Source organism: Chanos chanos, chromosome 5 (genome assembly GCF_902362185.1).
Source record: "Chanos chanos chromosome 5, fChaCha1.1, whole genome shotgun sequence".
Lineage (NCBI taxonomy): Eukaryota > Metazoa > Chordata > Actinopteri > Gonorynchiformes > Chanidae > Chanos > Chanos chanos.
The window spans coordinates 8,902,687-8,924,897 of NC_044499.1; the positions used below are offsets into that span (position 1 = coordinate 8,902,687).

The window sequence follows — 22,211 nt, forward strand, 5'->3', positions numbered from 1 at the left end:
TTAAGGTGTTTTGTAAAGATGAGTCACGGGTTCATTGTCAATAACAATAAAAAGTTGAGTAGAAAACTACATCAGATGCCAGTATTTCAAATGCAAATGATGGCCGAAAGTTCCTGAACACACAGGCACTCTGCATGGTTTAATACTGTATTGTTATCACACAACACTGCTAGGTGCACTGTTCTCATGGATAAAAGGCAGATTAACGTGGGACCACACAGAACACACATTTTGGACTACAACACATAACAAAAGCACTCCCAAAAGCTTTATCTCACATGAATGCTTTAAGAATATACACATTCAGTTTGCACCTGGACTAGATTACAATTTAAGTACAACTAGCGCTTGTATATTTTGTGTCCAACTTTTGAATGGGCTAAACATGGAGCAAAAACAAAAAAAAGAGTACAACAAATGAGTTTAAGCAGAAACTCCTCTCTTATTATTATTTTTTTTTACAGACCTCTGACAAGATGGATAGTACAAGTTTATCTCAGTATTAATGTTAAACTGTAAAACAAATACTGTCTGAATTTAGTTATCATGTACATTCACAATTGTTATCCTTGTGTACAGCAGACAGGTACTTTCTCTGGCAGTTCAAACAGAAACAGTGATACAGCCAGTGTTGGACTGATACAGAGAAAGAAAAACACACAGTGAGATAAAAACATACAACAGAGGCACAATTCAACATCTGCAATAATTCCAGTTTATGCTTTTATGTAAGGCAATACCCAAAGCAATCCAAGCATGTGTTTTATCTCTATTCTCAAAATCTAAACAATGCTTCTTTTGGGAAATAAGGAAAATAAACTTACACTGTTTGTCTGAGGGTTATTGTGAACATCAGTTTTTACCCTTCACAACGGAGAAACAATTATGTCACCATAAAGGCGCGTAAAAAAAAAAGAAAGGCCAAGGAAAAGTGTTTACTAGGGTCATAATGTTTCAATAATTTACCGAGCCCAATTTCCGAAAAGATTCTTAGAGAATCGTGATACAATATGTTGTGTAACCAAACAACATTCCTGCTTTAATTGCTCAACAGGAATAGTATGAATGGACATGCTTCCTTGTAGAATACTTTGGGAATTACAGTGATCTTTCAACTCCTGCCTCCCCTTGTGTTATCATCTCTCTTTACTCTTTCTTCTCTTCCTCTTCTTCTGGCAAGTAGACACTGACAGTGAACTCGCCGGCCTCTGTGCCATACTTGTTCTTCACCAGCAGGGCATATTTCCCGGAATCGACGGTGGTGACAGCCGCTATGGTGATGCTGGCAAACTTGCCATGTTCAAACTTCAGAGTATAGTGTTCATCAGCCACCAGTTCCTTGTCATTCTTCAACCAGCTCACTTCAGGAACAGGGTCTCCCCACACGTTGCCAGTGAGGTTCAAAGACTGACGAGGACAATAAAAGTAACATCATGACCAAACACGTGCTCAAAAAAACCACATCAGCAAAGGCATCCTTCTGACAAGTCATCAAATAAACGATATTGATTATAAAATAAGGAAGAGATATACAGGCCCACAGGTTATCTAGACCACAACATATGCTAAATAAATAAAAAATCTAGGGAAGAATATAAACAGAAATAGGTTGTGGCATAACAAGCTGATCCAGAGTGATAGAGATAAGACAGAGGCACTAGGGGTATTACCTTGCCTTCCTGGATAGTGACCACGTCGGGCAGTCCTCCCACCACACGAGCCCGGTCTTTGAGAGAAACAGGGCAGAAGGTTAGAAAGTAAACTACACAATCAATCAACACTGATCTTCTCTTTAAAAAAAAAAAAATCACAGGCCTAGATTTTCCAACAGCAGCTGGGTGAATCATAAGAACTGACGTCGTTATTCATTTAGATAATACCTATCTGAAGAGCATTTCAGACAAAACGAATTTTGCCTCTATGCATTTCTGATATATCCCAAAGGGACTAAGCTTTATAATGTCAACCTCAAAACTTGTGTTTTTGTTTTTCAGGAGGAGTTCAACAATGACAGTTGAGATAATGACTTACTTCTCTCTGCAATGGCTGCCGCCCTGAGGAAGGAAAAGAGAGATAAGCTCACTGTTACTAGATTCTTTAAATAGTATCAGAGCTTGTCGAGGTAAGACAAGCTACTTCCACACTTCAGTATGAGGAAATGTCTGAGCTCAAAACTTTCAAGCAATGACGCACTTATATTAGGATTATGTAAAAAAAAAAATGCTAAAGATGGAAACATCAGTATTTTTCCTCTGAGACGTTCCGCAAAGCAAACACCTACATGACTTCAACACGTTCCACATATCACATGTGTTTATTTGGCCCAAAGCTGTTTTGCACAAGTGATGCAATGATGTAAGTATTTACATAAATAAGTTATGTAATTAGAGGTAATTAAAATAAGTAATGTTATTTCTATACCTATATTATTACAGAACTTACTTCAGCCTCTGGAACTCCTCAAATGCCTCTTCCCATGCTGTAAATATGAACAGAACACTGGGTTCAGATATCAGTGAAGCAGTTTCCATACAAAGGGAAAGATTACCACAAGTTTTAATGTATATCAAAGAAGTTTTAAGGGTTTTTTTTTTTTTTAATCAAAGATGTTTCTGTCTGTGTATTGTTTATATGGAGGGAATAATACTGGGATGGGAGGACTGAGAGGGAGAGATGAAGGAATCACATTACACACTGTACAAACATACACACCCCCCCCACGCGCACACACACACACACACCCACACGCGCACGCGCACACACACACACACACACACCCACACACACACACGCACACGCACACGCACACGCACACGCACACACACACAAACGCGCGCGCGCACACACACGCACACACACACACAGACACACCCACACACACACGCACACACACACACGCACACGCACACACACGCACACGCACACACACACGCAGTATGATACAATATTTGGTGCCCCTCGCAGTGAATGAGAGAGTCATTGGCTCTCACCTTGTCCAGACAGATCAAAGACCCTCTTGACGCCATCCTTTCCGTCAAAGATGTCGATGGCGTACTTGCCCTTGTCCTTTTCTGTGGGCTCATTGATCTTAAGCCACAGCTGTTCTCCAGTGACTCCACACTGAACTCTGTCTGAGTGAGAAATCTTTGCATCTCTAACAGGGGGTAGAGACAAGATGATGTCACACGGGGCCATATATCCATGTTACATTACACAGACACCATTACACAATGTTGTGATGTACAGCACAGAGCTCACTATGTGATAGCGACCAAAATGAGGTCAGGCTGAAAGCAACTTCCATTTTCTGAACCAGTTATCAAGATCCTGCGGTGAAGTTTTGAAACTGTAGGGTGAAGTCTGAAAATTAAACATTGATTTTTTTTTTTTTTTTTTTTTTCAATTTACTGCGACCTGGGAAAGTGCAAACACGATCCTGCTTTGGAAGAGTTTCACATTTCAACGGCCTGACACACGGCAGAACTTATTATTTCACTCAAAAGTTATATTTGAACGTCCTTTGAAAAAAAGAAAAAAGAAAAAAAAAAAAAGACTCGTCTGTATGCAGATGTTACACAGATTAGAGGACCAACGTTTAAAAATAAACATTGCACGTCGGCTGCCAGCTTCAGTTGTGTTGCTGAGATTAGAACACTCTGACAGAGACAGTAAGACTCAGACAGCACGGTACATAACAAAATTAGGAAGTATTACTTGTGGAGCCAGCCAAAACGCAGTTCTTCGGTGTAATACGTAACAAATGTGTAAAGAATAATTCCATGTTCTGTGCTCATAACTTTGAGCTCAGCGGCAGAGTTAGCTGTGGGGAGACAGGGAGAAGAAAAATGAGAAGAAAATGTTAACTTTTTCAAAGGACTTTTTTTTTTTTTTTTTTTTAAAAAGATCATTGTTTAGACTTCATGTAATGTTAAGGAAGAATGACAAGAAACAAAAAGCAAATTGGCAGGGGGAGGGGGGGGGGCACTGAAAAATATGAGACATTTTAAACTGAGGCTCACCAATAACTCTGAACAGTTCATTCATCACAGCCTGGAAACCTAAAAAAAACAATAGCATGTGTTCAGAATTCTATTTCTCATGGGTCCATGTATTTCAAATGAATTGAGTTTACACTATAAATGACACAAAAAGAGGGGGCTGCTGAGGAGAGAGGGGAGGGGGGGGGGGGGGTATTATTTACCTGCTTCAGTCAAATCCAGCTTAGTCTTGTCTTTACCTCTCTCATCTCTCAGTTTTACCTCATATACACCTGCATCTCTCTTTGAAATCTATGGCAGGCGGGGGAGGGAGTTGAAGGGGGTTGAGAAAGGAATATCAGTAACGGTTTGTTCAATGCTAGAAAAATATCTGAATATAAAAGAAGGCATCAAACAAAGCTAAAGAAACCGAAAAGGCAAGCTTTTCTCCTGCGGAGGATGCTGCAGGCTAACACACAAAACAAAGAAAGATTAGAACAGATGTGAGTGATTAGGAGAAGAAAAAAACATGTATAAAAGACATAAAAACAGAGAAAAACGTGGATTTTTCTTTCTTTTTTTTCTTTTTTTAAGACAAGAACTTATAGAGGAAATGCTCCACACTTTTGGTTTTCCGGGGCTTGGCTCATCAGCGGGTTTCTTTTTTTCCTCTTTTTCCTTCTTTACAACACACTGTAAATTAGACAGATATAGCGGTTAGTGCCAGCGCCCCCTGCAGGAGTAGCGAGGAAGTTCTGCCACTCCTCCTCATTTGCATGCAGTAGCTTCACTCCTCTCTTACTCAAATGTGACTGATATTTCTCTGGGCAACTTATGTACATTAAACCAAACTACAGCTAATAATATTAACTGTCACTGACCACTTCAATGACACACATTGTGTTTTTAAAAAGTTAAACATGGTAAGAACATAAAAGAGAGAAACAGCATGGAAACATTTCTGCACTCACAGTTTGACTTGTCAATGGTTCCCCTGATAAAACTTACACTATGCAACCATGTATTCATGGTAAATGTAGACCAGAAATTAAAAATATAAAAAATATCATGTAGAGGATGACATAAATTCATGTCATGAAATGGACACAGACTGTCCTTATGGTCTGACTTGTCCCTTGTTCTCCTCTCAGACTACTCACTGAGGGATTACATATGAACAATAAATGTATTTAACAAATTCAAAATATACAACATGTGATATATGAGGGGTAATGCATAAATGTAACAGATGACATGAACTGATTTGCGTTAAATAAACCTCTACATGTCATCCTGTGATGAACAGGTTATAATAAAAATTTAATGGTAAAGTACAAGTCGAAATGCTGAAAAATATTATCTGTTCCATCCAAGAAGCAGACTCAAAGAGGCACACGTATCCTTTAAAATTTATGGGTCCATGTATCAGAGAGGAAGAGCTGCTTCAAGCATAGCCTGCAGCTTATTAGCAAATCTTACAGCACTGCGGCACTGCCAGTAGCATAGCTGTTATTAGCCTTGTTTCTGATATTTGCAACCCCCTCCCTCCCTCACCCCTGCCCCCCCCCCATCTCAAAATCCCATCCAGGCATGCCAGACATGACCTGACCTTGCCGATGTCAAAGGTCAACACGCCATCGGCGATGCTTATCTGTTTAGCCTCTTCATCATCCTCATCGATCTCGATTCCATCCTTAAACCAGCAAATCTCGGTCTCTGGTTTTATATTTCCCACCTAAAGGGGAGAAAGAGGGAGAGAGAGAGAGAGAAACAGACAGAGAGAGAGTATAAAATATTAATCAAGGCAGTTTTGAGTTACTTTGTAGTTTTTTTTTTGTATATTTGCTTCCTCCAGTGTCATCCAGCCTTACCGTGCATTTCAGATGCACATCGCATTGTGGGGTGACCTCGAAACCAAGGTACTCCACAAAATGAGGACCTGTTTGTGGAGAAATACGACTTTTTTTGTTCTTGTTTGATATGAGGATGGTACAAAGGCCATAAACTTTCTGCGAACCGAGAACTTTTGAAGAAAGCTCTGAAATGCAAAAACGATGTCTGTTGTGTTTACCATACCTTGCCTGCGGACCCATTCTGCCCTTTCAAATTCAGATTTCTTCTGAATCTCAGCAAACTCTGCATGATCACAGGAGTAAAACAGAGAACAATAAACAGAGACATTTTCTCAGGATATTTTACGAACAGTGTGTATGATCTATTCTAGATTTATTTTTCAAAACCTAGGACAACAACAATAACTCATAACTTCTAATCTCTCATGCCTTCCACTTGGTTATGAACAAATTTTGTGACTCAAAAGGATGTCTGCCGTGTGAATCCAGTTCATGCAAGTGCAGTTAAGTTGTCATCTGCTGCCCTCTAGAGGATATATACAGACAAAGCAGTGACAACTACAGCCAAGATTTGATAACCTAACAGACATGTAGCATGACGATTATCATACCTTCCCCAATAAGCACCAAACTGGTACGACCCTTTGCTTTCCCATCAACAAGGTCAAAGGTGAAAGTTCCCTCATCTGTAACTTCCAGTGAGTCCATGAACATCTCAATAATGCCAGTGGACTTGTCGAAGTTCATTGTGTATTTCTGGAATATATGATCAACAAAATCCAATTTCAAAACACAGCATTAGCTTATCTAGGCAATGTGCTACTTTTATGTGAATGTGTGTGTGTGTGTGTGTGTGTGTGTGTGTGTGTATCTTTTTGCTAACTTAAGAAGACGTCTCACCGATAGTTTACTGTTCAACACGGTTCTACTAGGGGCACTTTGAAAACCAGGGTCAAAACCACAGTCCTCCCTGGTAAAAATCATTCCACAAGTGCTTTTTTTTAATAAAAGATATTGTTGTAATTGGCAAAACTACAACTGCATGTGGAAGCGCATATATAATCGTGGGTGAAAGTGTTTTTGGTGAGGGCCAGGGTTAGGGTTGGGTTGCTATTCTATAATTTTGGTATAATGGAAGTGAATGGTTGGTCACTGGAACGTAGCACATAAGGTGCACTCGTGTGCATGGGTACGTGCGTACGTGCACGCCTGTGCGTGTGTGTGTGAGAGGAGAGAGAGAGAGAGAGTGAGAGAGAAATTTTCTCTCTTTATATGTCATACCTTTCCTTGGGTGATGATGTTATCGTTGAAGATGTATTCCACCTCGCAGTTAGAGGTAAACTTGCCCACTTCGCACCAGAAACGAACACGTCCCTTCTCCTGGAGTTCAATAGCCATCTCAGACTTGAAGGGAATAACTGCGGAACAGTCACTGGAGTTAGTTAGGCTACAGCAGAACTCTACACAACTCAACTACAAGTATTAAAATTACTGGTAAAATGCAATAATGTTGTTTTTAATAAATGGAGAACTACTTACTGGGGAACTTATGATCATGGCTGATGTCCAACAAACGTTTCAATCCTATAAACAGAAAACATAAGTTCATTAAAGACATTAGCAACACTCCACATCATAAACGCAGCGTCACTCCCTCTCCTGGAAACTTCTCTCATTTTATTTGTGACTGTTTGTACGTTGCTTTTCATTTCATGTAGTGTTTCAACGCGTTTCCAGTCTCAATCACAGAAGTCCACATTACAGCTCTATTTCTCTTAGTGTAGTTTGAACAGGGCAACATCAATTAGTAGATCCTAAGGACTGATGTTGAGAAACACTGTCGCGGTGCTGTTATACTCATCAAACAGGAATGAGATTTAGCCTTTCCAATAAAAGTGCTTGAGGACTGTGGCTAGAAAAAAGAAAATAGGCATAAAAATTTGGGATTTCACCTAAGCCCGCTGGGAAAAAGACAAGGTACGGTGGCCTCCTTTTCCCCCATAAGGCTAAATGAAGATATGACATAGCAACTTTGACTGCTGGTTAATCCCCTGGGATGAGGTGGGGTCAGCAAACTCTCCTTGGCTCAGAGGCACAGACGTCACACACATACCAGCCGGAGTGAGACGGAAGATCGCCCCAAAAATGCCTGGGAGATGAAAACAACGACTCACCCTCCTCTGTGAGGGTGTAGCTAGCAGAAACACCATCTGTGTTGGTGACCACACAGGAATAAATGCCCAGGTCTTCCACAGAGGGATCATTGAAGATGGCTCTGGATCTGTAAACAAAGAAACAAATCACAGCTAAATAAGGAGCAACTTCTCCGTAAAATATTTCGCGAAACCGTAGTGGCGTTTGCCAATAAACGCGCAGAATCGTTCTGGGGCATCTTACATTGTTTTCTCATGTCTCATGAAAAAAGAAAAAAAAACGTGATTTGAGTTTCAAACAAAAGTGGATGCTCCAGCAGCTCCGTTATAACAACTTCAGAAGTGAGCGCATGTGTGTACAGCTGAACTGAGGGGAAACATCAGAGAGAATGAATAACTAATGGACTAATGACGCGATGACTCACTTGCCCCCTGAAGTCTCAACAGTAAGGCGAGAGGTGTCTGTGAGGGCCGTGTAGTTCTTGGACCAAACAAACTGAGAATCAGCTGCCATTTCAGAGCACTCGAAGATCAGAGAGATCACACCGTCATCATCCACATCCACGATGATCTCATTGGTTCCTGGAGAAAAACCCAAGTTCATTTACGCAAACATTGGAAATGCAACCTGAAAAACGGGATACCTTAGCATTTCACCTTCAGTTAGGCTCACCTGGGCGAGTCTGGGCCAGAATAGGTTCTGTCGCTTTGGATGGTCCACCAACACCTACCACGTTCTTGGCATGGACACGTAGCATGTAGGAGACGCCGTCCTTCAGCCCGGTCACCTGAATAATCACACAGAGAAAGACACTGAACAATAAGAACAACCCCTCTGTCGACCCCACTCCCCTTAGTCCTTTCGATCATGTTCATAACTGCACAAGTCCACCCCCCCCCCCCCTTCCCTGCTGTACCAACTTTCTCAAAGAGTTTCTCTCTCACAGGTCCCCTGCGGCACTATGCTGTAGATCACACTGAGTGAGCTCAATGTTTTAAATAGAAACAGAGTCTTAAATGTCCTTGTGGGAGTGACATAACGAGCGAGCTATGTTCTCATTTCTTCACCTTCATGTAGGTCAGTTTGGTAGACCTCTCATGCACGCCCCTCCAGGTGCCCTTCCCAGAAGAGGCCTCTTTGATGTCCACATAGTATCCGGTGACTGGACTGCGGCCGTTGAAAGTGGGCGGCTCCCAAAGGAGAACCAAGGAGTCCTTCCGCACCTCCAGAACGTGGAGGCCGTGAGGAGGTCCTGAAGCAGACGTATACAATAAGACCATTATCAAAACACAAGCTTACACTTCTAAGACTCCAGAGACAGACAAAAAGGGAATAAACACTACTCGACAAACACACAGAGTGTAACTTTCTTCAGCTAAAAGCATTGTATAATTTGTGGGGGGTTTTTTTGGGAACGGAACAGGTCACCGATGAAAAGCCGGCCGTGTTCTGTTCTCATTATGTTTCTTTCAAAGCCCTGTGAAAAAAAATAAAACCCGAAAGAAAACCGTGCCCTGTTTTTTTTTTTCCAGCGCCTATTTTCAGAAACTTTTATGTGGCATCTGAAAAACAAGCAGGCGGCTCATTCACCTGGCACTGCGACAGTCCACTCCTTACACTCCAGTGCAGCGCTGGGCTTGGAGCCCTCGCTTATGCCTGCCATGTTGACAGCACGCACCTGGAACTGGTAGAACGTGTTCTCTTTCAGGTCCTCTGCCTAAACAGCCCGTGAGAACATATAGATAGGGAGAGGGCGACAGAGAGGAGGACAAGTCAATTTCAAATCCATAATATTATATTCTATAATACTATAGTATAGTACTATGATACTATAATACTTGTGGTAGTTGTAACTGGCCATTATTTTTGTAAAATCCTTGAGTTGAGATGCCTAAATAAAGGCACATTTTCTCGAGGAGGGAAATTACATGAATTCATTCATTATTTCAGTCATTTCAGTATTTCAGTTATTAATGATCCTGGTTATTTATAGTTTGCACACTATAAATGACCTGCAAGCATCACAGTCTGCTAAATAATTAAAATGTTAATTATAATTCAAAATTGTAATTAACGAAAACCCCTGCACTCACTTTGTATGAAGTTTCCGTGACAGCATGGGTGTTAAGCTCATGCCAACGGCCCGCAACTCCGTGCCTAACGGTCCTGTAGTCCAAGAAGTATCCACGGACATCTGCACCGCCGTCATCAGCGGGTGCCTTCCAGCCCAGCACCATGTAGTCGCGTACCCTCTCCACCAGGGTCACACCAGTGGGTGGAGAAGGGACGGCTGGAACACAAACCACTCAGGTCAACAACAGAATCACACAAGTCAATCACGCTCTCCCTCTTATACCACGTCCTGATTGACAATTGCGTGTAAACCATGGATTAAAAAACCCTCTAATTAAAAGTATCATGAGAGTATGAGAGCAATGGTCATCTTAAATTAGCTTAAGATAATTTTTTTTGCTATTTCTGGATGTAGGTGCCTGTGCTGAAGTGGGAGATAACTGTGTGATTGTATATAAAATCTGAGGTTTATTGTAATTAGTTAACAACTGAAAAAGCATGATTTCTCTTTAGTTAATTGCAGCAGTAATGTTTGTAGCATAATTGGTCAGTACAGAATTAAGTTTTTTTTTTTTTTTCAAGTATGCAAACAAGGCTGATTCTTAGTATGGCCAAAACAGCCAAAAAGTCTTCTTAAATCATGCATAAGGCATAACAGGCACACATCTCTGAAAACGATTTTGTGTAAATGCTTTGACCCCATCACTCAATCAAAGACAAACAAAAATCTCAATGCATATGCATCTTAGATTATAAATAGCCTTAAACAGCAAGTCGGGGGGGATGTTACTGAACTGTCCAGCTCAGAGACAAGTTACGCTCTGACATAAATCTCTAATTCTCTGTCTCTCTGTCTTGTTTCTTTTTAATGAGATGGTCCTTGTTCCTGACCCTCCTATCCGACACTGACCCACTATGATGGGAGTATCTGGATTTTACTTACTGTCGACGCCCAAGTCTCTGAACAGGAGTCAGACTCTCTCTCTCTCTCTCTCTCTCTCTGTCTCACTCACGTTTCACCTCTCACCCTGGTCATGCAACGGCAAGCATCAGACCCCCTGCAGTTGACTCATGAGACACAGCAGGGGACAAACAGCATGGACAGAGGCATATTAAATCACAAAAAGACATGCTGACCAGCGTTCAATACGCCTTTGATGTGCTACTGCAAAATGAATGCCAATCTCGTCAGTATGAGTCACGACCATTGTCCTGACCTCCCTTTACCGCCTATTTTGAGCAAGCAGAACTAGGAAACATTGGAAAAAAGCCCTGTATTCAGGGTGGTGCATTATGTCTATTTAACCGCGTGGTATCATTTTTTTTTTTGTCTGACCGCCAAAAAAAAAACAGCTTCTCTTGGTGAAAGTGTTATTAGAAGGTTACAGTGAGATGAGATCACTGAAGCATGCCACGTAACATGCAGGAACAGAGATTAGTGCAGCACAACATACATGCAGGTGTAAGTGCTTGCTTTACATAAGATAAAGCAAAAGAACACGAAGATGGAAAAAGGCTCAGATGTTTGGCTTCCTGTGGACACAGGAAGAACCGAGTCTACGCCACTGAGTGGAGAGGGCGATTTAAGAAAGACTGTGAATGATAAACGTGATTGGTGATGAGGACGAACGGTGCTGCAAACAGGGGAGTGCAGAGTGTAGGAGGAGGCGGTCATATGCGTGGTTTAAAAAAAAGAAAGACTTCTTGTTTTGTACGTCGGTTCTGACTTCTCCTTGGCGAGACCGTAACCTCCACATCTGACCCTCTGACTTTATGAAAGTGGTCCACTCACCTACAGCCGCCTTCACCACGATTTCCTCAGACTCTGCAGAGCTTGAACTGTATCCAGCAGCATTGATTGCCTTAACTCTGAACACATACTTCTCTTCTGTGCTCAGCCCATGACACACAAACCTACAAACCAGCAGACAGGCTGATTAACCTCACATCTTCCAGTAAGAAAAACGAAAGAGTCCCTATCATCAGAAGGTTACACGACGAATAGGAGGTGACAACTATGTGACGAAGGTTAACTATAGACCCCCTATTTATTACATGTTTTGAGGACTATTAAACTGAAGTCTGGACCTACTCTGGCTGGCATTACCTGGCGCCTTTGACTGGTTTGTTGTTGCAGGGCACCCACACGTTGCTGCCCACCACACTGGTCTCAATATAATAACCCACTAGACCCTTGGCCTCCTGGGATGCGCCCCAGGAAACCACCACAGAGGTAGCCGTGTTCCTGGTGGGCACTATAGGACCAGGCGCTGACGGTAGGTCTAACAAGGATGAAACCAGGGAATAGTTCATGACATGGTAATTATACATTAAATAAGACTGGACTGTAAGATTCATCGTGATTCTAAAGTGTTTAATCAAAAATTAAACCAAATATGACAATTATTCAAAATAACTGACAGCACACATTGCACAGTTAATTATGAAAAGCACATGAATCAGCTGTCAAACAACTGACTTGTTTTCCGAATAAGCAGCTGTGATATTTCCATTCACATTTACATTTATTCATTTAGCAGATGCTCTTATACAAAATGATTTCCAATATTGTTATTATTTCGAGTAATTTGTCCACCTAACTTCTCGTTTTCTTCCTACTCACTCATGTAACTCACGTACTCACCCAGTCGGTCTCCCACAGTGGTCGCCTCAGTTGGTGCAGATGGCTCCCCGACCCCTGCGGAGTTACAGCAACGCACACGGAAGGAGTAGGACTTTCCCTCAGCCAGGTCAAACAGAGCAAAACGAGGTGACCTCACTGGCATGCCGGTGTTCACTCTCTGCCAGGTGTCTGTACCCACAATGCACTGGAAACGATAGTGAGATAAGTGACGCCATGACACTGACGCTTTCAGTCACAACTATTCCGAATTATTCATTTTAACATATCTATTGTAAAGTTAAAACACGCATGACAAACATTCTCTCACCTTCTCCACATAGTACATGACACCCTCGTGTCCCCTCTGCACGGGAGGCTTCCAGCTCAACACCACATAGCTCTTGGTTGCCTCAGTAACAGCCAGATCGGAAGGCTCTCCAGGCACCACACCCACTGATTGAGGAAAAAAAAAAACTATTAAGATGTTCTCCAGGATTCAGCAGGCTCAGACTCAAGGTTAATTACATATCCACGCCTGTGCAAGTCATTCACAGCTGTTTATCAAGCTGACACAGGCTCACATGATTAAGATGTGTAAAGCAGGATGTCAGACATCTCTAACAAGGATCATTTCTAGTGAAATCTGAATGTAAGATGAAGGTTCTTATATCTCACCTGTGGGTTCTTCCTCAGTGAACTTTATCATACCAGTCCAAGGAGCAGAAGGATCAGCTTTAACAAAAATCAAGAGGGAGACCGATTGATTGATTGACTGATTGATTGATTGACTGACTGACTGATTGATTGATTGATTGATTGATTGATTGATTGATTGAGTGACTGAGTGAGTGAGTGAGTGAGTGACTGAGTGAGTGAGTGGGTACACAGGAAGTCTCCACAGAAAAAATGCCAATTCACTAACCTCTCAGTCGGGCACGGTCTGACGGGTCCATGGCAACCACCGGGTCAGAGACCCGGGATGGAAGGCTGACCCCTGCCATGTTGATGGCACGCACTCTGAAGACATAGGAGTGACCCTCAATGAGTCCAGTGACTGGGAAGCGGGCATACTTCACAGGAGTGTCATTACACTGAGCCCAGTGGTGGGTGCCAACCTCACACCTGCAAACAGAGTACAGCGCATTTACACATGGTTAAAACACTCCCTTCACCAGATCAGCTAACCATGCCCCAAAAACCGTGTTAAATTCACTTCATGAGCAGGATGAGGGCGAGTAAATATCATGCTAAGTTCATAACACAGTGTAAACAGCACAATGAGAAGATCCAACAGAGGCTTCACTGGTGCTGATGTAGAAAGCACATGAGGGTTCTGACCTGTCAACAAAGTATCCCAGGATGGGGCTACTGCCTTCAATCGCTGGCTGCTTCCAGGTCACAACCACATAATCTTTATTGGCGTCATGGCAACGCACATCGAGAGGAGCCACAGGGACCCCTTCCACCTCCACATCAGCATCTGATACACACACACACACGCACGCAAGCATACACACACACACACACACACACACACCTGTCAAAAGAGTTCCATGCCAGTGTTTTGTCTAATTATGGAAACTAAACTAAACGACATGGCCTCCATGACACACTGCGAGCCTTCGCTGGGAGCCACACCCTTCTGGTGTCATCTGTTCACTAAGAGAAATTCAGTTCTATCTTTTATACTTTTGGTATGACATACAACGACGACAAGCTGAAAAGTAAGGGAGAGTTGACTAATACCAGTCAGACATGATCATAGATTTTTAGACCATAATTTTAGAGAGGTGTGACTGTCTTTGGTTTTGAGAGCCTGATATAGAAGCAGCATTCCCCAAGAGAAATATGATACAGTAGGGAGTCTGTAACTTAAAGACCCAGGACACAAAAAGCGTGACAAGCAAATTCACAAACAGCAAACACAACCACTTTGAAGTCTTCTCTATCATCTATATAGTGAATGTGCCATTTTTGTATCTTCACAAAATTAAGGTGAATGCTTTTTACGACCTTTTGGATTGACGTCTAAGGAAAATTACTGTAGTTCTGTAGTAAGCATGGTGCCATTTGAAATACAAGTCTCAAAAAATGTTTTGAATACATTTTCCTTAGTGAGAGGCACATAAAACGGAAACCTACCAGCAGTATTGTGTGGTCGTTTAAGGGGCCTTTAGTGTTTCTGACACTTTCTTTCAATGTATCAATATGCACACATACCTCTAACAAAGACATAGGCAGAATGAGAGTCAAAGCCAGACTGGGTGTTGACACGAAGGGTGTACAGGCCCTCATCCTCCTTATTAAGGTGTACTAGGGTCAGGGTGGCCTTTTCACCACTCCAGTGCATGTGCACCCACTTAGACGGCTTCAAGGCAACACCTGATAGAACAACAAGAAATGTCAAGTGATAAATGGAAGCAGACAGTAATAAGTGAGCACAACAGGTGGTGACTGAATGGTTTAGACAGAGACTGTTTAGAGTGCCGTCCAGTGCAGGCTGCTCAGGTTGATGTCATTGCTTGTTCAGACAAAATACAAAGAGCAGATACCACTGGTTTACGAAAACGTGGAAAATTACATCAGGATTTCATCAACGAGTTTCATGTAACTTCACTCAAATTTCGATTTCGATTTTCAAAAAATGCTGGAAAATACAGCGGGAATTGCCCGCGGTAACTGTTTTCTTTTTTTTTTAATTTGTTTCTTTGTCGGTGCCTGAACACACTCATACCCACCATCCCTGTACCACACGACCTCAGGCTGGTAGCGTTTCACACTGGGGTAGACAATCACTGTGCAGCCCAAGCTCAGGGTCTCTCCCTCGCGACCAAAGGCAACTTCAAACTTGTCAATAACGGTTGTATTGAACGTGACACCATATTCAGGACTGAAGCCATCTGAGTAGCACAAAAATGGTACACTCTTAACATTCGGGTTATTTTGTAGATATTGAAATGATATCATTCAAAGGTGTAAATAATACTGTACTATTGACGAGTCATTAAGATAAAATGAGAAAAGAACATTGCAAACAAAGTCAAACCATTTAAAACTGTTTAAAACTCACGTGGTTTTTCAGTCACCTGTTCTCCATCTTTGAACCCTTCAGGGAGAAAATGACACAAAAAAGGATGTCACGTTATATGTCATGTTGTCAAATGAAATAAAACTCAATGTTTCTGTCTGTGGAATAAAACATGATTTGAAATCATGGGTTAAAGTTCAGGCTCCCTTCTAAAGTTAATGAAGGATCTCTGTGTGTTTTATGATGTGCTACTATCTCCATGAATGGAATGGCAGGGAATTAAAAAAAGAATCTTTGAAACCCAGTAACAACCCTGTTTATATTAAATGTATCAGCTCTTACACTATAAATCACATATTGTGATGTTAGCATAAACATGTTTGTGAAATCTGGTATTCTGCAGCTCTTCATATGTATAAAATGAAAGAAACATGCTACTTGTATCTAGACTGCCCACAGAGAGCTGGTGGATTCAGTTCTTGTGTGCAACGTTTTCACATAAATTCCATACAAACATTGTGTATGTCAGCTCGAAATCCAAATTTGTGTACAAAACAACAGAAAAGACTGACAAGAGATGTCATACTTTGCCCATAATAGAAACAGAGCTTTTTTTCCCTACAGAGTTGACTGAATTGCCACAACAGTACTTAAAGTTTTATATCATGTCAAACTGAAACCACACATACATGCAAGTCTCAGATGAAAAAAAAAAAGAGAGAAGATTTGTGTCACTTACTTTTAATAATGACAGAAGCAAAGGCAGAGCTTTCCCCCTTGACATTTAGGGCTGAAATACGATACTCGGCAGTGTCGCTGAAATCACAGCTGCGTTCCACAAAAACACAATGTAGACATTCATTAAATAGACTGCAGTTATGCTAATGTAGGTTTTTTTTTTTTTTGTCACTGTCAAACTCACATTATCGCCATGTCTTATGTAATGAAACACAGCACAGTCACGTGTGTAATTCACTCCGGTCTGTTTTAACAGAAACGTCAAACAACAGTAATTGACTGTGAGTGCTATCTACCTTTTAATCTCCAGGGAGTGCATGTTGTAATTGCTTTCAGTGATGTACTTGTCAGGGTGAGCTTTGGCATCGATGACCACATTATTTTTGTACCTTGTGAGGAGACGGGAAAATGAGGACGAGAACAAATAGTCTTAGGAACACGCTTATAAAACAGACCAAAATAAAAGCTTCAATCCTACGCGTGATGCGGTTGGCGTATCCTCAATCATGGCTTTTCCCCCCCGTGACTGAAACTGGTTGTTTGTTAACATTTTTTTTTATATATACTCCTCACCAGGCGACACGGGGTTTGGGCCAGCCAGCCACAGTGCAGTGCAGTTTAACGCTCTTTCCCTCCCACACTGTCTGGGCACGGGGCTTCACAATGAACTCCGGTGGGTGAGTCAGGCTGTCTGGATTCATCTTCCTCTGAAACTCCTCCTTTTCTTGCATCTGTAGAAGTGAACCATGAAGTGGAACAAGAGATAACATATCAAAAGAATGGTATTATGGGTTTAATTTCTTTTACCGCATCACTAGCGTTCATATTATAACACTGTATATTAAAAGATCATCATCTTAGAACTCCTGTTGTAAAAAAAAAAAAAGAAAAAGAAAAAAAAAAGAAAATTACCATTGATAAGCACAGTTTATTCTTTGAATATATGAATACTTCAGAAAGTTTGATGATTCCAAATAATTCTGAAATACTCAAACGAGTGCAAACCCAATTTTATACGGTCACGTCTTTGAAACTGAGGACAAACATCACACGCTAGTACAACAACACCACGCTGGGTGCCGACCTTCTTGCCCAGAGCCAGGCGGTCTGCTGACTCCCTCATGCTCCTCTTCCTGGTTTTCTTTTCCAGCTTCATCTCGTGAGACTCTGTTTCTCTAGCAAAGAGATTTCTCATAACAACGTAGCCAACACTTTCTTCCTTCACCGCCTCCTGGCTCTCCAGAAGCTCCTGTGTGGCTAAATGACTGAGGAGGACAATCATCAAAAATCATTACCACGTTTCCCAAACGCAATCCATAACACAAGACTGTATTTGCCTACATTTTCACATCTTTTTCAAACTTAACCTCAACGTACATGATTCAACTGCTCAAAGATTTTATGATTAGCTGTCGAGTTGCTGCAAGGTGCATTAGTGATGGACTAGAGAAAAAAAAAAGCCATAGTACTGTGTTTCCCCCAATTTCCTCGGCCGTACTGAGATATTTTCAGTACAGTTCTTTGAACTGATGGCAAATGGGTTGTGAACATTATGGTCATTGTGAAAATAGTTTCAAATAATGTCACCTATATATTTAATAACTATCATCATAATCAGTACCGTGATCATATAAATGATCACTTAAAATGATTCTGCAATTCTATTTATGTCTGCTTGTTCTAATAGACAACACTGTTTTGTTTTGTTTTTTCTTTGGTTTTACCTGCTGCGGAAGACAGGCACGACGTATCCAATGACCTCGTTTTCCTTGTCAAAAGCCAGGTAGGAGCGCTTGGCTTTCTTGGAAACTGAAGTGAGAGTCCTCTCCTCTTTTTTCTTAGTGTGCTTTGATACACTAAGTCTGATCAAGAGCAAAAGACAATTAGCTGACAGAAGAGCCACTTACACTCACCAGAGTGGTGATGGACCAGCAGTGGGGCCAGCCAACCAATGCCGTTATCTGGGCCTCCACTGTGATTAACAGTACTTTAATCAGAAGGTAACACTATAGTTCAATATTTTTTTAATCGATTGAAAAGCATTAGGCCACTATTTTGACATTGTTAACTAAACCATTTCAGGTTAATTGTCAATGGATATTAATGTGTTAAGAAGGGGACGAAAGGAGCCCTGCTAAGCATTGTTCTGAATATCATTTTAAAAGACTTTTAGTTTTATAGTAAGCTTGACATATATTATTTTGCCTATGCTAAGCTAAGCTTTGCAGTTGCCCTGTTTGCTGAAATGCTATGAGTTGCAGAGTTGATGTTTTACAGACAATAAGCTGGAGACTCTACAATAGAGTCATGCTAGCAACACAGAGCATAATGTTCACAGAAATACGTTTGTGTCTCACATGTGTCAATGCCAGACATAAGGTACCAGACCTCAGCAAATATGACTTACAAAGTTTTCAGAGCAGAATTCTCTACAAAACTTCTTTTTTCGTGCTCTGCCATATAAAACAGACAATATCAATTCCCGCAGGCAATTCATGAGATCCAATATAACAAGAAAATACCTCTGGATTTTCTCCTGAAATAGACAGGACAATTTCAGTAATTCAAAGTTTCATTTGTTTGAATAACAATTCTCAATGTTATGTTGGCATCAAAAAATATCTCCCACTAATTCTAAAACTGACCAAGAATATTGTCAAAAACTGCTTGCTTTTTGCCTGGAAAACACTGTAGCTTTACAAATACTTTCAAAAGGGTTACAATGCATCCAATCCAGATAAGACGGGTCACAACAAAGGCAATTACAGTTTTCTCTAGACCAGAAAGATACTCATCTGAAGGGTGCAACATACATATTATGTATACATTATATTAAGTTAATGTAATCCATATACCCCAGTCAACGCAATACCAAATAGAACTGGAGCAAAAATTGTTAGCACAAACTTGAAATGGGTCAAGATATATGTCAGCTGGAACAGCATCTTGCATTCTGCAATTTGTGGTTACAAAAACACAGGCGACCACAACAAGAAAAGACAAAAGTATGTGACTAACCCTGACACATTTCAAACTGTCAGAAACATTTCCGGCCTGCGATTGTTTGGACGGGTTATTAATAGGGAACAACAGTGCCCCACAGGAGTCTGGCATCCAGGAGTAATTCATGTCTGATCTCCTGCATTACCATAAATTACTGGTTAAGGCTTCCGTGATCCTTCTTTTTGTATCCCAGTGGATTCATTTGAAAACGCATTACAGTAACGACAACACAAAGAGAACGCCGTAGTCGCGACAGACTGAGAAATAATGCAGAAATCTGAAAGGGCACTTTTGAGTAACCTTACAAATCTACACCCAAATAATCAAATATTCATCTGTCAGTAAAAATACTGTTTCTTATAAAATCGCTGTATTCCAATTATGGGACATAATAGCTCGGTACATGAAGATGATATCAAATCAAATGCCAATGTCCACTCTAATTAGCGTGAACACAAATCTATTTGCCATTAAAATTAAAGTGGCACATTTTTTTACCTTCAATAAAGCAATTTTGTTACTTGTTTAAAAAAAATGCTTAAAATTAAGAATGCAATGTAATAATAATACAGAAACCTCTAAAAAAAAAATCTGAATGTGCTTTCTTTACTCATCTCATGTTCAAGAGCAGTCTCTTTACAGTAGCTATACAGTTCTGTCTAAGTTCCATGTTAAGGGAACCAGAAATAGCCATGGGAACCATTAATATCTTTGGCTCATACCCGTGGAGGCTCAAATTCTCTGTCCAGTCAGGTCATACAGTATATGCTAATGTATTTAGCATTTAACCTGTAAGTACTATGTGAAACAAATCTTTTCAAGAGCTCATGGGTTTGCTGCCATTTTCAGAATGATGCTGTAATTTCACTAATACCTAAATATTCTCCTCATGTTCTCAGTTATCAATAGAAGTTTGGACACAGCAATTTAATTCTGATGTAGCTTAATTTCACACGAGGACTATCCTTTAGACTGAACATGTGGCAATCACTGCCATCCTCAAAATACACTCCAACGCACATTATCTGAGGAGAAAGATATGAACAATTTTTCATAATATCAGGTAAATAACATCTGTTGTAACCTGTCAATGCCAGGACACACTGTAGCTAATTCCAGATACAGAAGAGGAAGAAGTACTAAACGCATAACATTCTGTCCTTTTTATCACACTCCTTATCTTACAAGACCCAGAAGCCACAACAAAAGCTATCCAGAACTGTACCCCAAGTTCCCAAAAACAACAGACTGGCATAATCCACAGAGTGAAATTTGCTGTTACTATGACAACCAACCGAGCCTTATAATGTTGTCCTGAAGGCCATTTTAAAGTGATTTTGTAGCAAAAAGAAAGGACAGAGGGAGCGGGAGAGTAATATCCTTGTATTGAGGTTACTGCTCGTCACATCTGAGGGTACATTTAGTGTGAGTGAGGCTACTTCGCAAAATTAGTGTTATAAAAGCCTTTTGCTAAACTTACCTACAGACATTTTAGAAATCATTTAGCGATATTAGACAGGCATTAGAGCATTGGTCAATATATTCAACACTGCTAATAAGTACCAGCGCTGAAAAAAGGCACAAATTTAGTCTGTGAGATGCAGGGAGGGGATGTGTGTTTTAATTAAAAAAAAAAAAAAAAAAAAAACAGCAGCTAGTATGTAAGATGGCTTCCCCAGTGACATACTGGTATAAAGCACTCATGGGCTGCATAGGCAGCATGCTCCATCACAGGGGAACACAGGGAGAATCGTTCCCTCTGTTCTCTTACCCATGGCTGCTCGTGTGAGCAGCATAGGACCGGCGGGTAAATGATGATTTGGAGCCAAGGTGGTAGCTGCTCTCATAGTGAGTCTCCAGGTCCTTTTGCTGCTGGTGCTGCTGCTGCTGCTGCAGTTCAGTGGATCTTGACATCCTGAGTGAATCCTTAGTCTGATCTAAATTCTGACTGTCTGGTGGACCCCTTTATCCTTCCTGATTTGTGGCTTGAGGCACAGTTAGTGTTCAATATCACATTAATTGAATGGCATTTCGTTTCAATGTCTTCATGGGCTCGCAATAAGAATACTGTAGTTTAATACAATTATCATTAGTGATTAAATGCGATTTCAGTTGCTGTTATAATACCAATCTTTATTTTCATCCATAGAGCTCATTCTGAGACGTGATGTTCCGTTTACTGGAAAAATCAGTCTGAGGAGCTTTGTGGTACAGTGGGTGTACTGAAGAGATTATGTTGTTACTGATTTTTTTAAATATTTTCCCTGAGGGTAACATTGGTTGAAGGATTGTGTGGGTCTATTAATTAATGTGTGGATAGATCAACCGTAGGACTGATCAGGTGACGTACAGTCTCTTTTTTAATTTAATTCATTTTAATTTTTCAAATTACTGAAAGTCTTGTAGTATATATTTTTTTAAATTGCATAGCAACCTTTGAAACTGCCTAAAACCACTTGACAAGTATTTCATGCTTGTTTCACGAATGTTTATTTTAATCAAATGTTTTATTAAAAAGCCTTCCACGTTTTGAGGGAAATCGTTTTAAGAGTGCACAATGAATATTTATGAGATCAGAGGAAGAGAAATTAAAATATTTTCCTGTTCATCACAAATGGACACAGTCCACGTGTAGATCAGAGCTGATTAATTCTAAAGCAGCTTACAAAGACCACTGCATTTTGAAAAGAAATATACCACTTCCAAATGCATGTCCAATGAAGGCCATAAATTTCAGCGTTCTGTATCTGTCTCTAACTCTT

The 22,211-nt window shown here is 40.8% G+C and overlaps 1 protein-coding gene across 1 annotated transcript; it reads right to left on the minus strand.

Annotated features, from left to right (window-relative positions):
* Positions 1-333: 333 nt before the first annotated feature.
* myom1a (myomesin 1a (skelemin)) lies at positions 334-21,363 on the minus strand. The gene is made up of 37 exons (XM_030773756.1): positions 21,221-21,363; positions 18,171-18,302; positions 17,531-17,711; positions 17,020-17,177; positions 16,743-16,835; positions 16,448-16,536; positions 15,751-15,786; positions 15,419-15,580; positions 14,901-15,062; positions 14,019-14,160; positions 13,603-13,802; positions 13,356-13,412; positions 13,009-13,133; positions 12,702-12,885; positions 12,165-12,339; positions 11,850-11,971; positions 10,078-10,274; positions 9,575-9,701; positions 9,052-9,236; positions 8,657-8,771; positions 8,409-8,565; positions 8,005-8,111; positions 7,370-7,414; positions 7,112-7,248; positions 6,442-6,586; positions 6,054-6,113; positions 5,849-5,916; positions 5,587-5,712; positions 4,602-4,670; positions 4,202-4,289; positions 4,020-4,058; positions 3,715-3,820; positions 2,991-3,154; positions 2,443-2,479; positions 2,032-2,054; positions 1,671-1,726; positions 334-1,407 (listed from the first exon to the last, which is right to left on the minus strand). The coding sequence occupies exons 1-37, from the start codon at positions 21,361-21,363 to the stop codon at positions 1,147-1,149; spliced, it is 4,473 nt and encodes a 1,490-aa protein (XP_030629616.1). The 3' UTR covers positions 334-1,146.
* Positions 21,364-22,211: the final 848 nt, after the last annotated feature.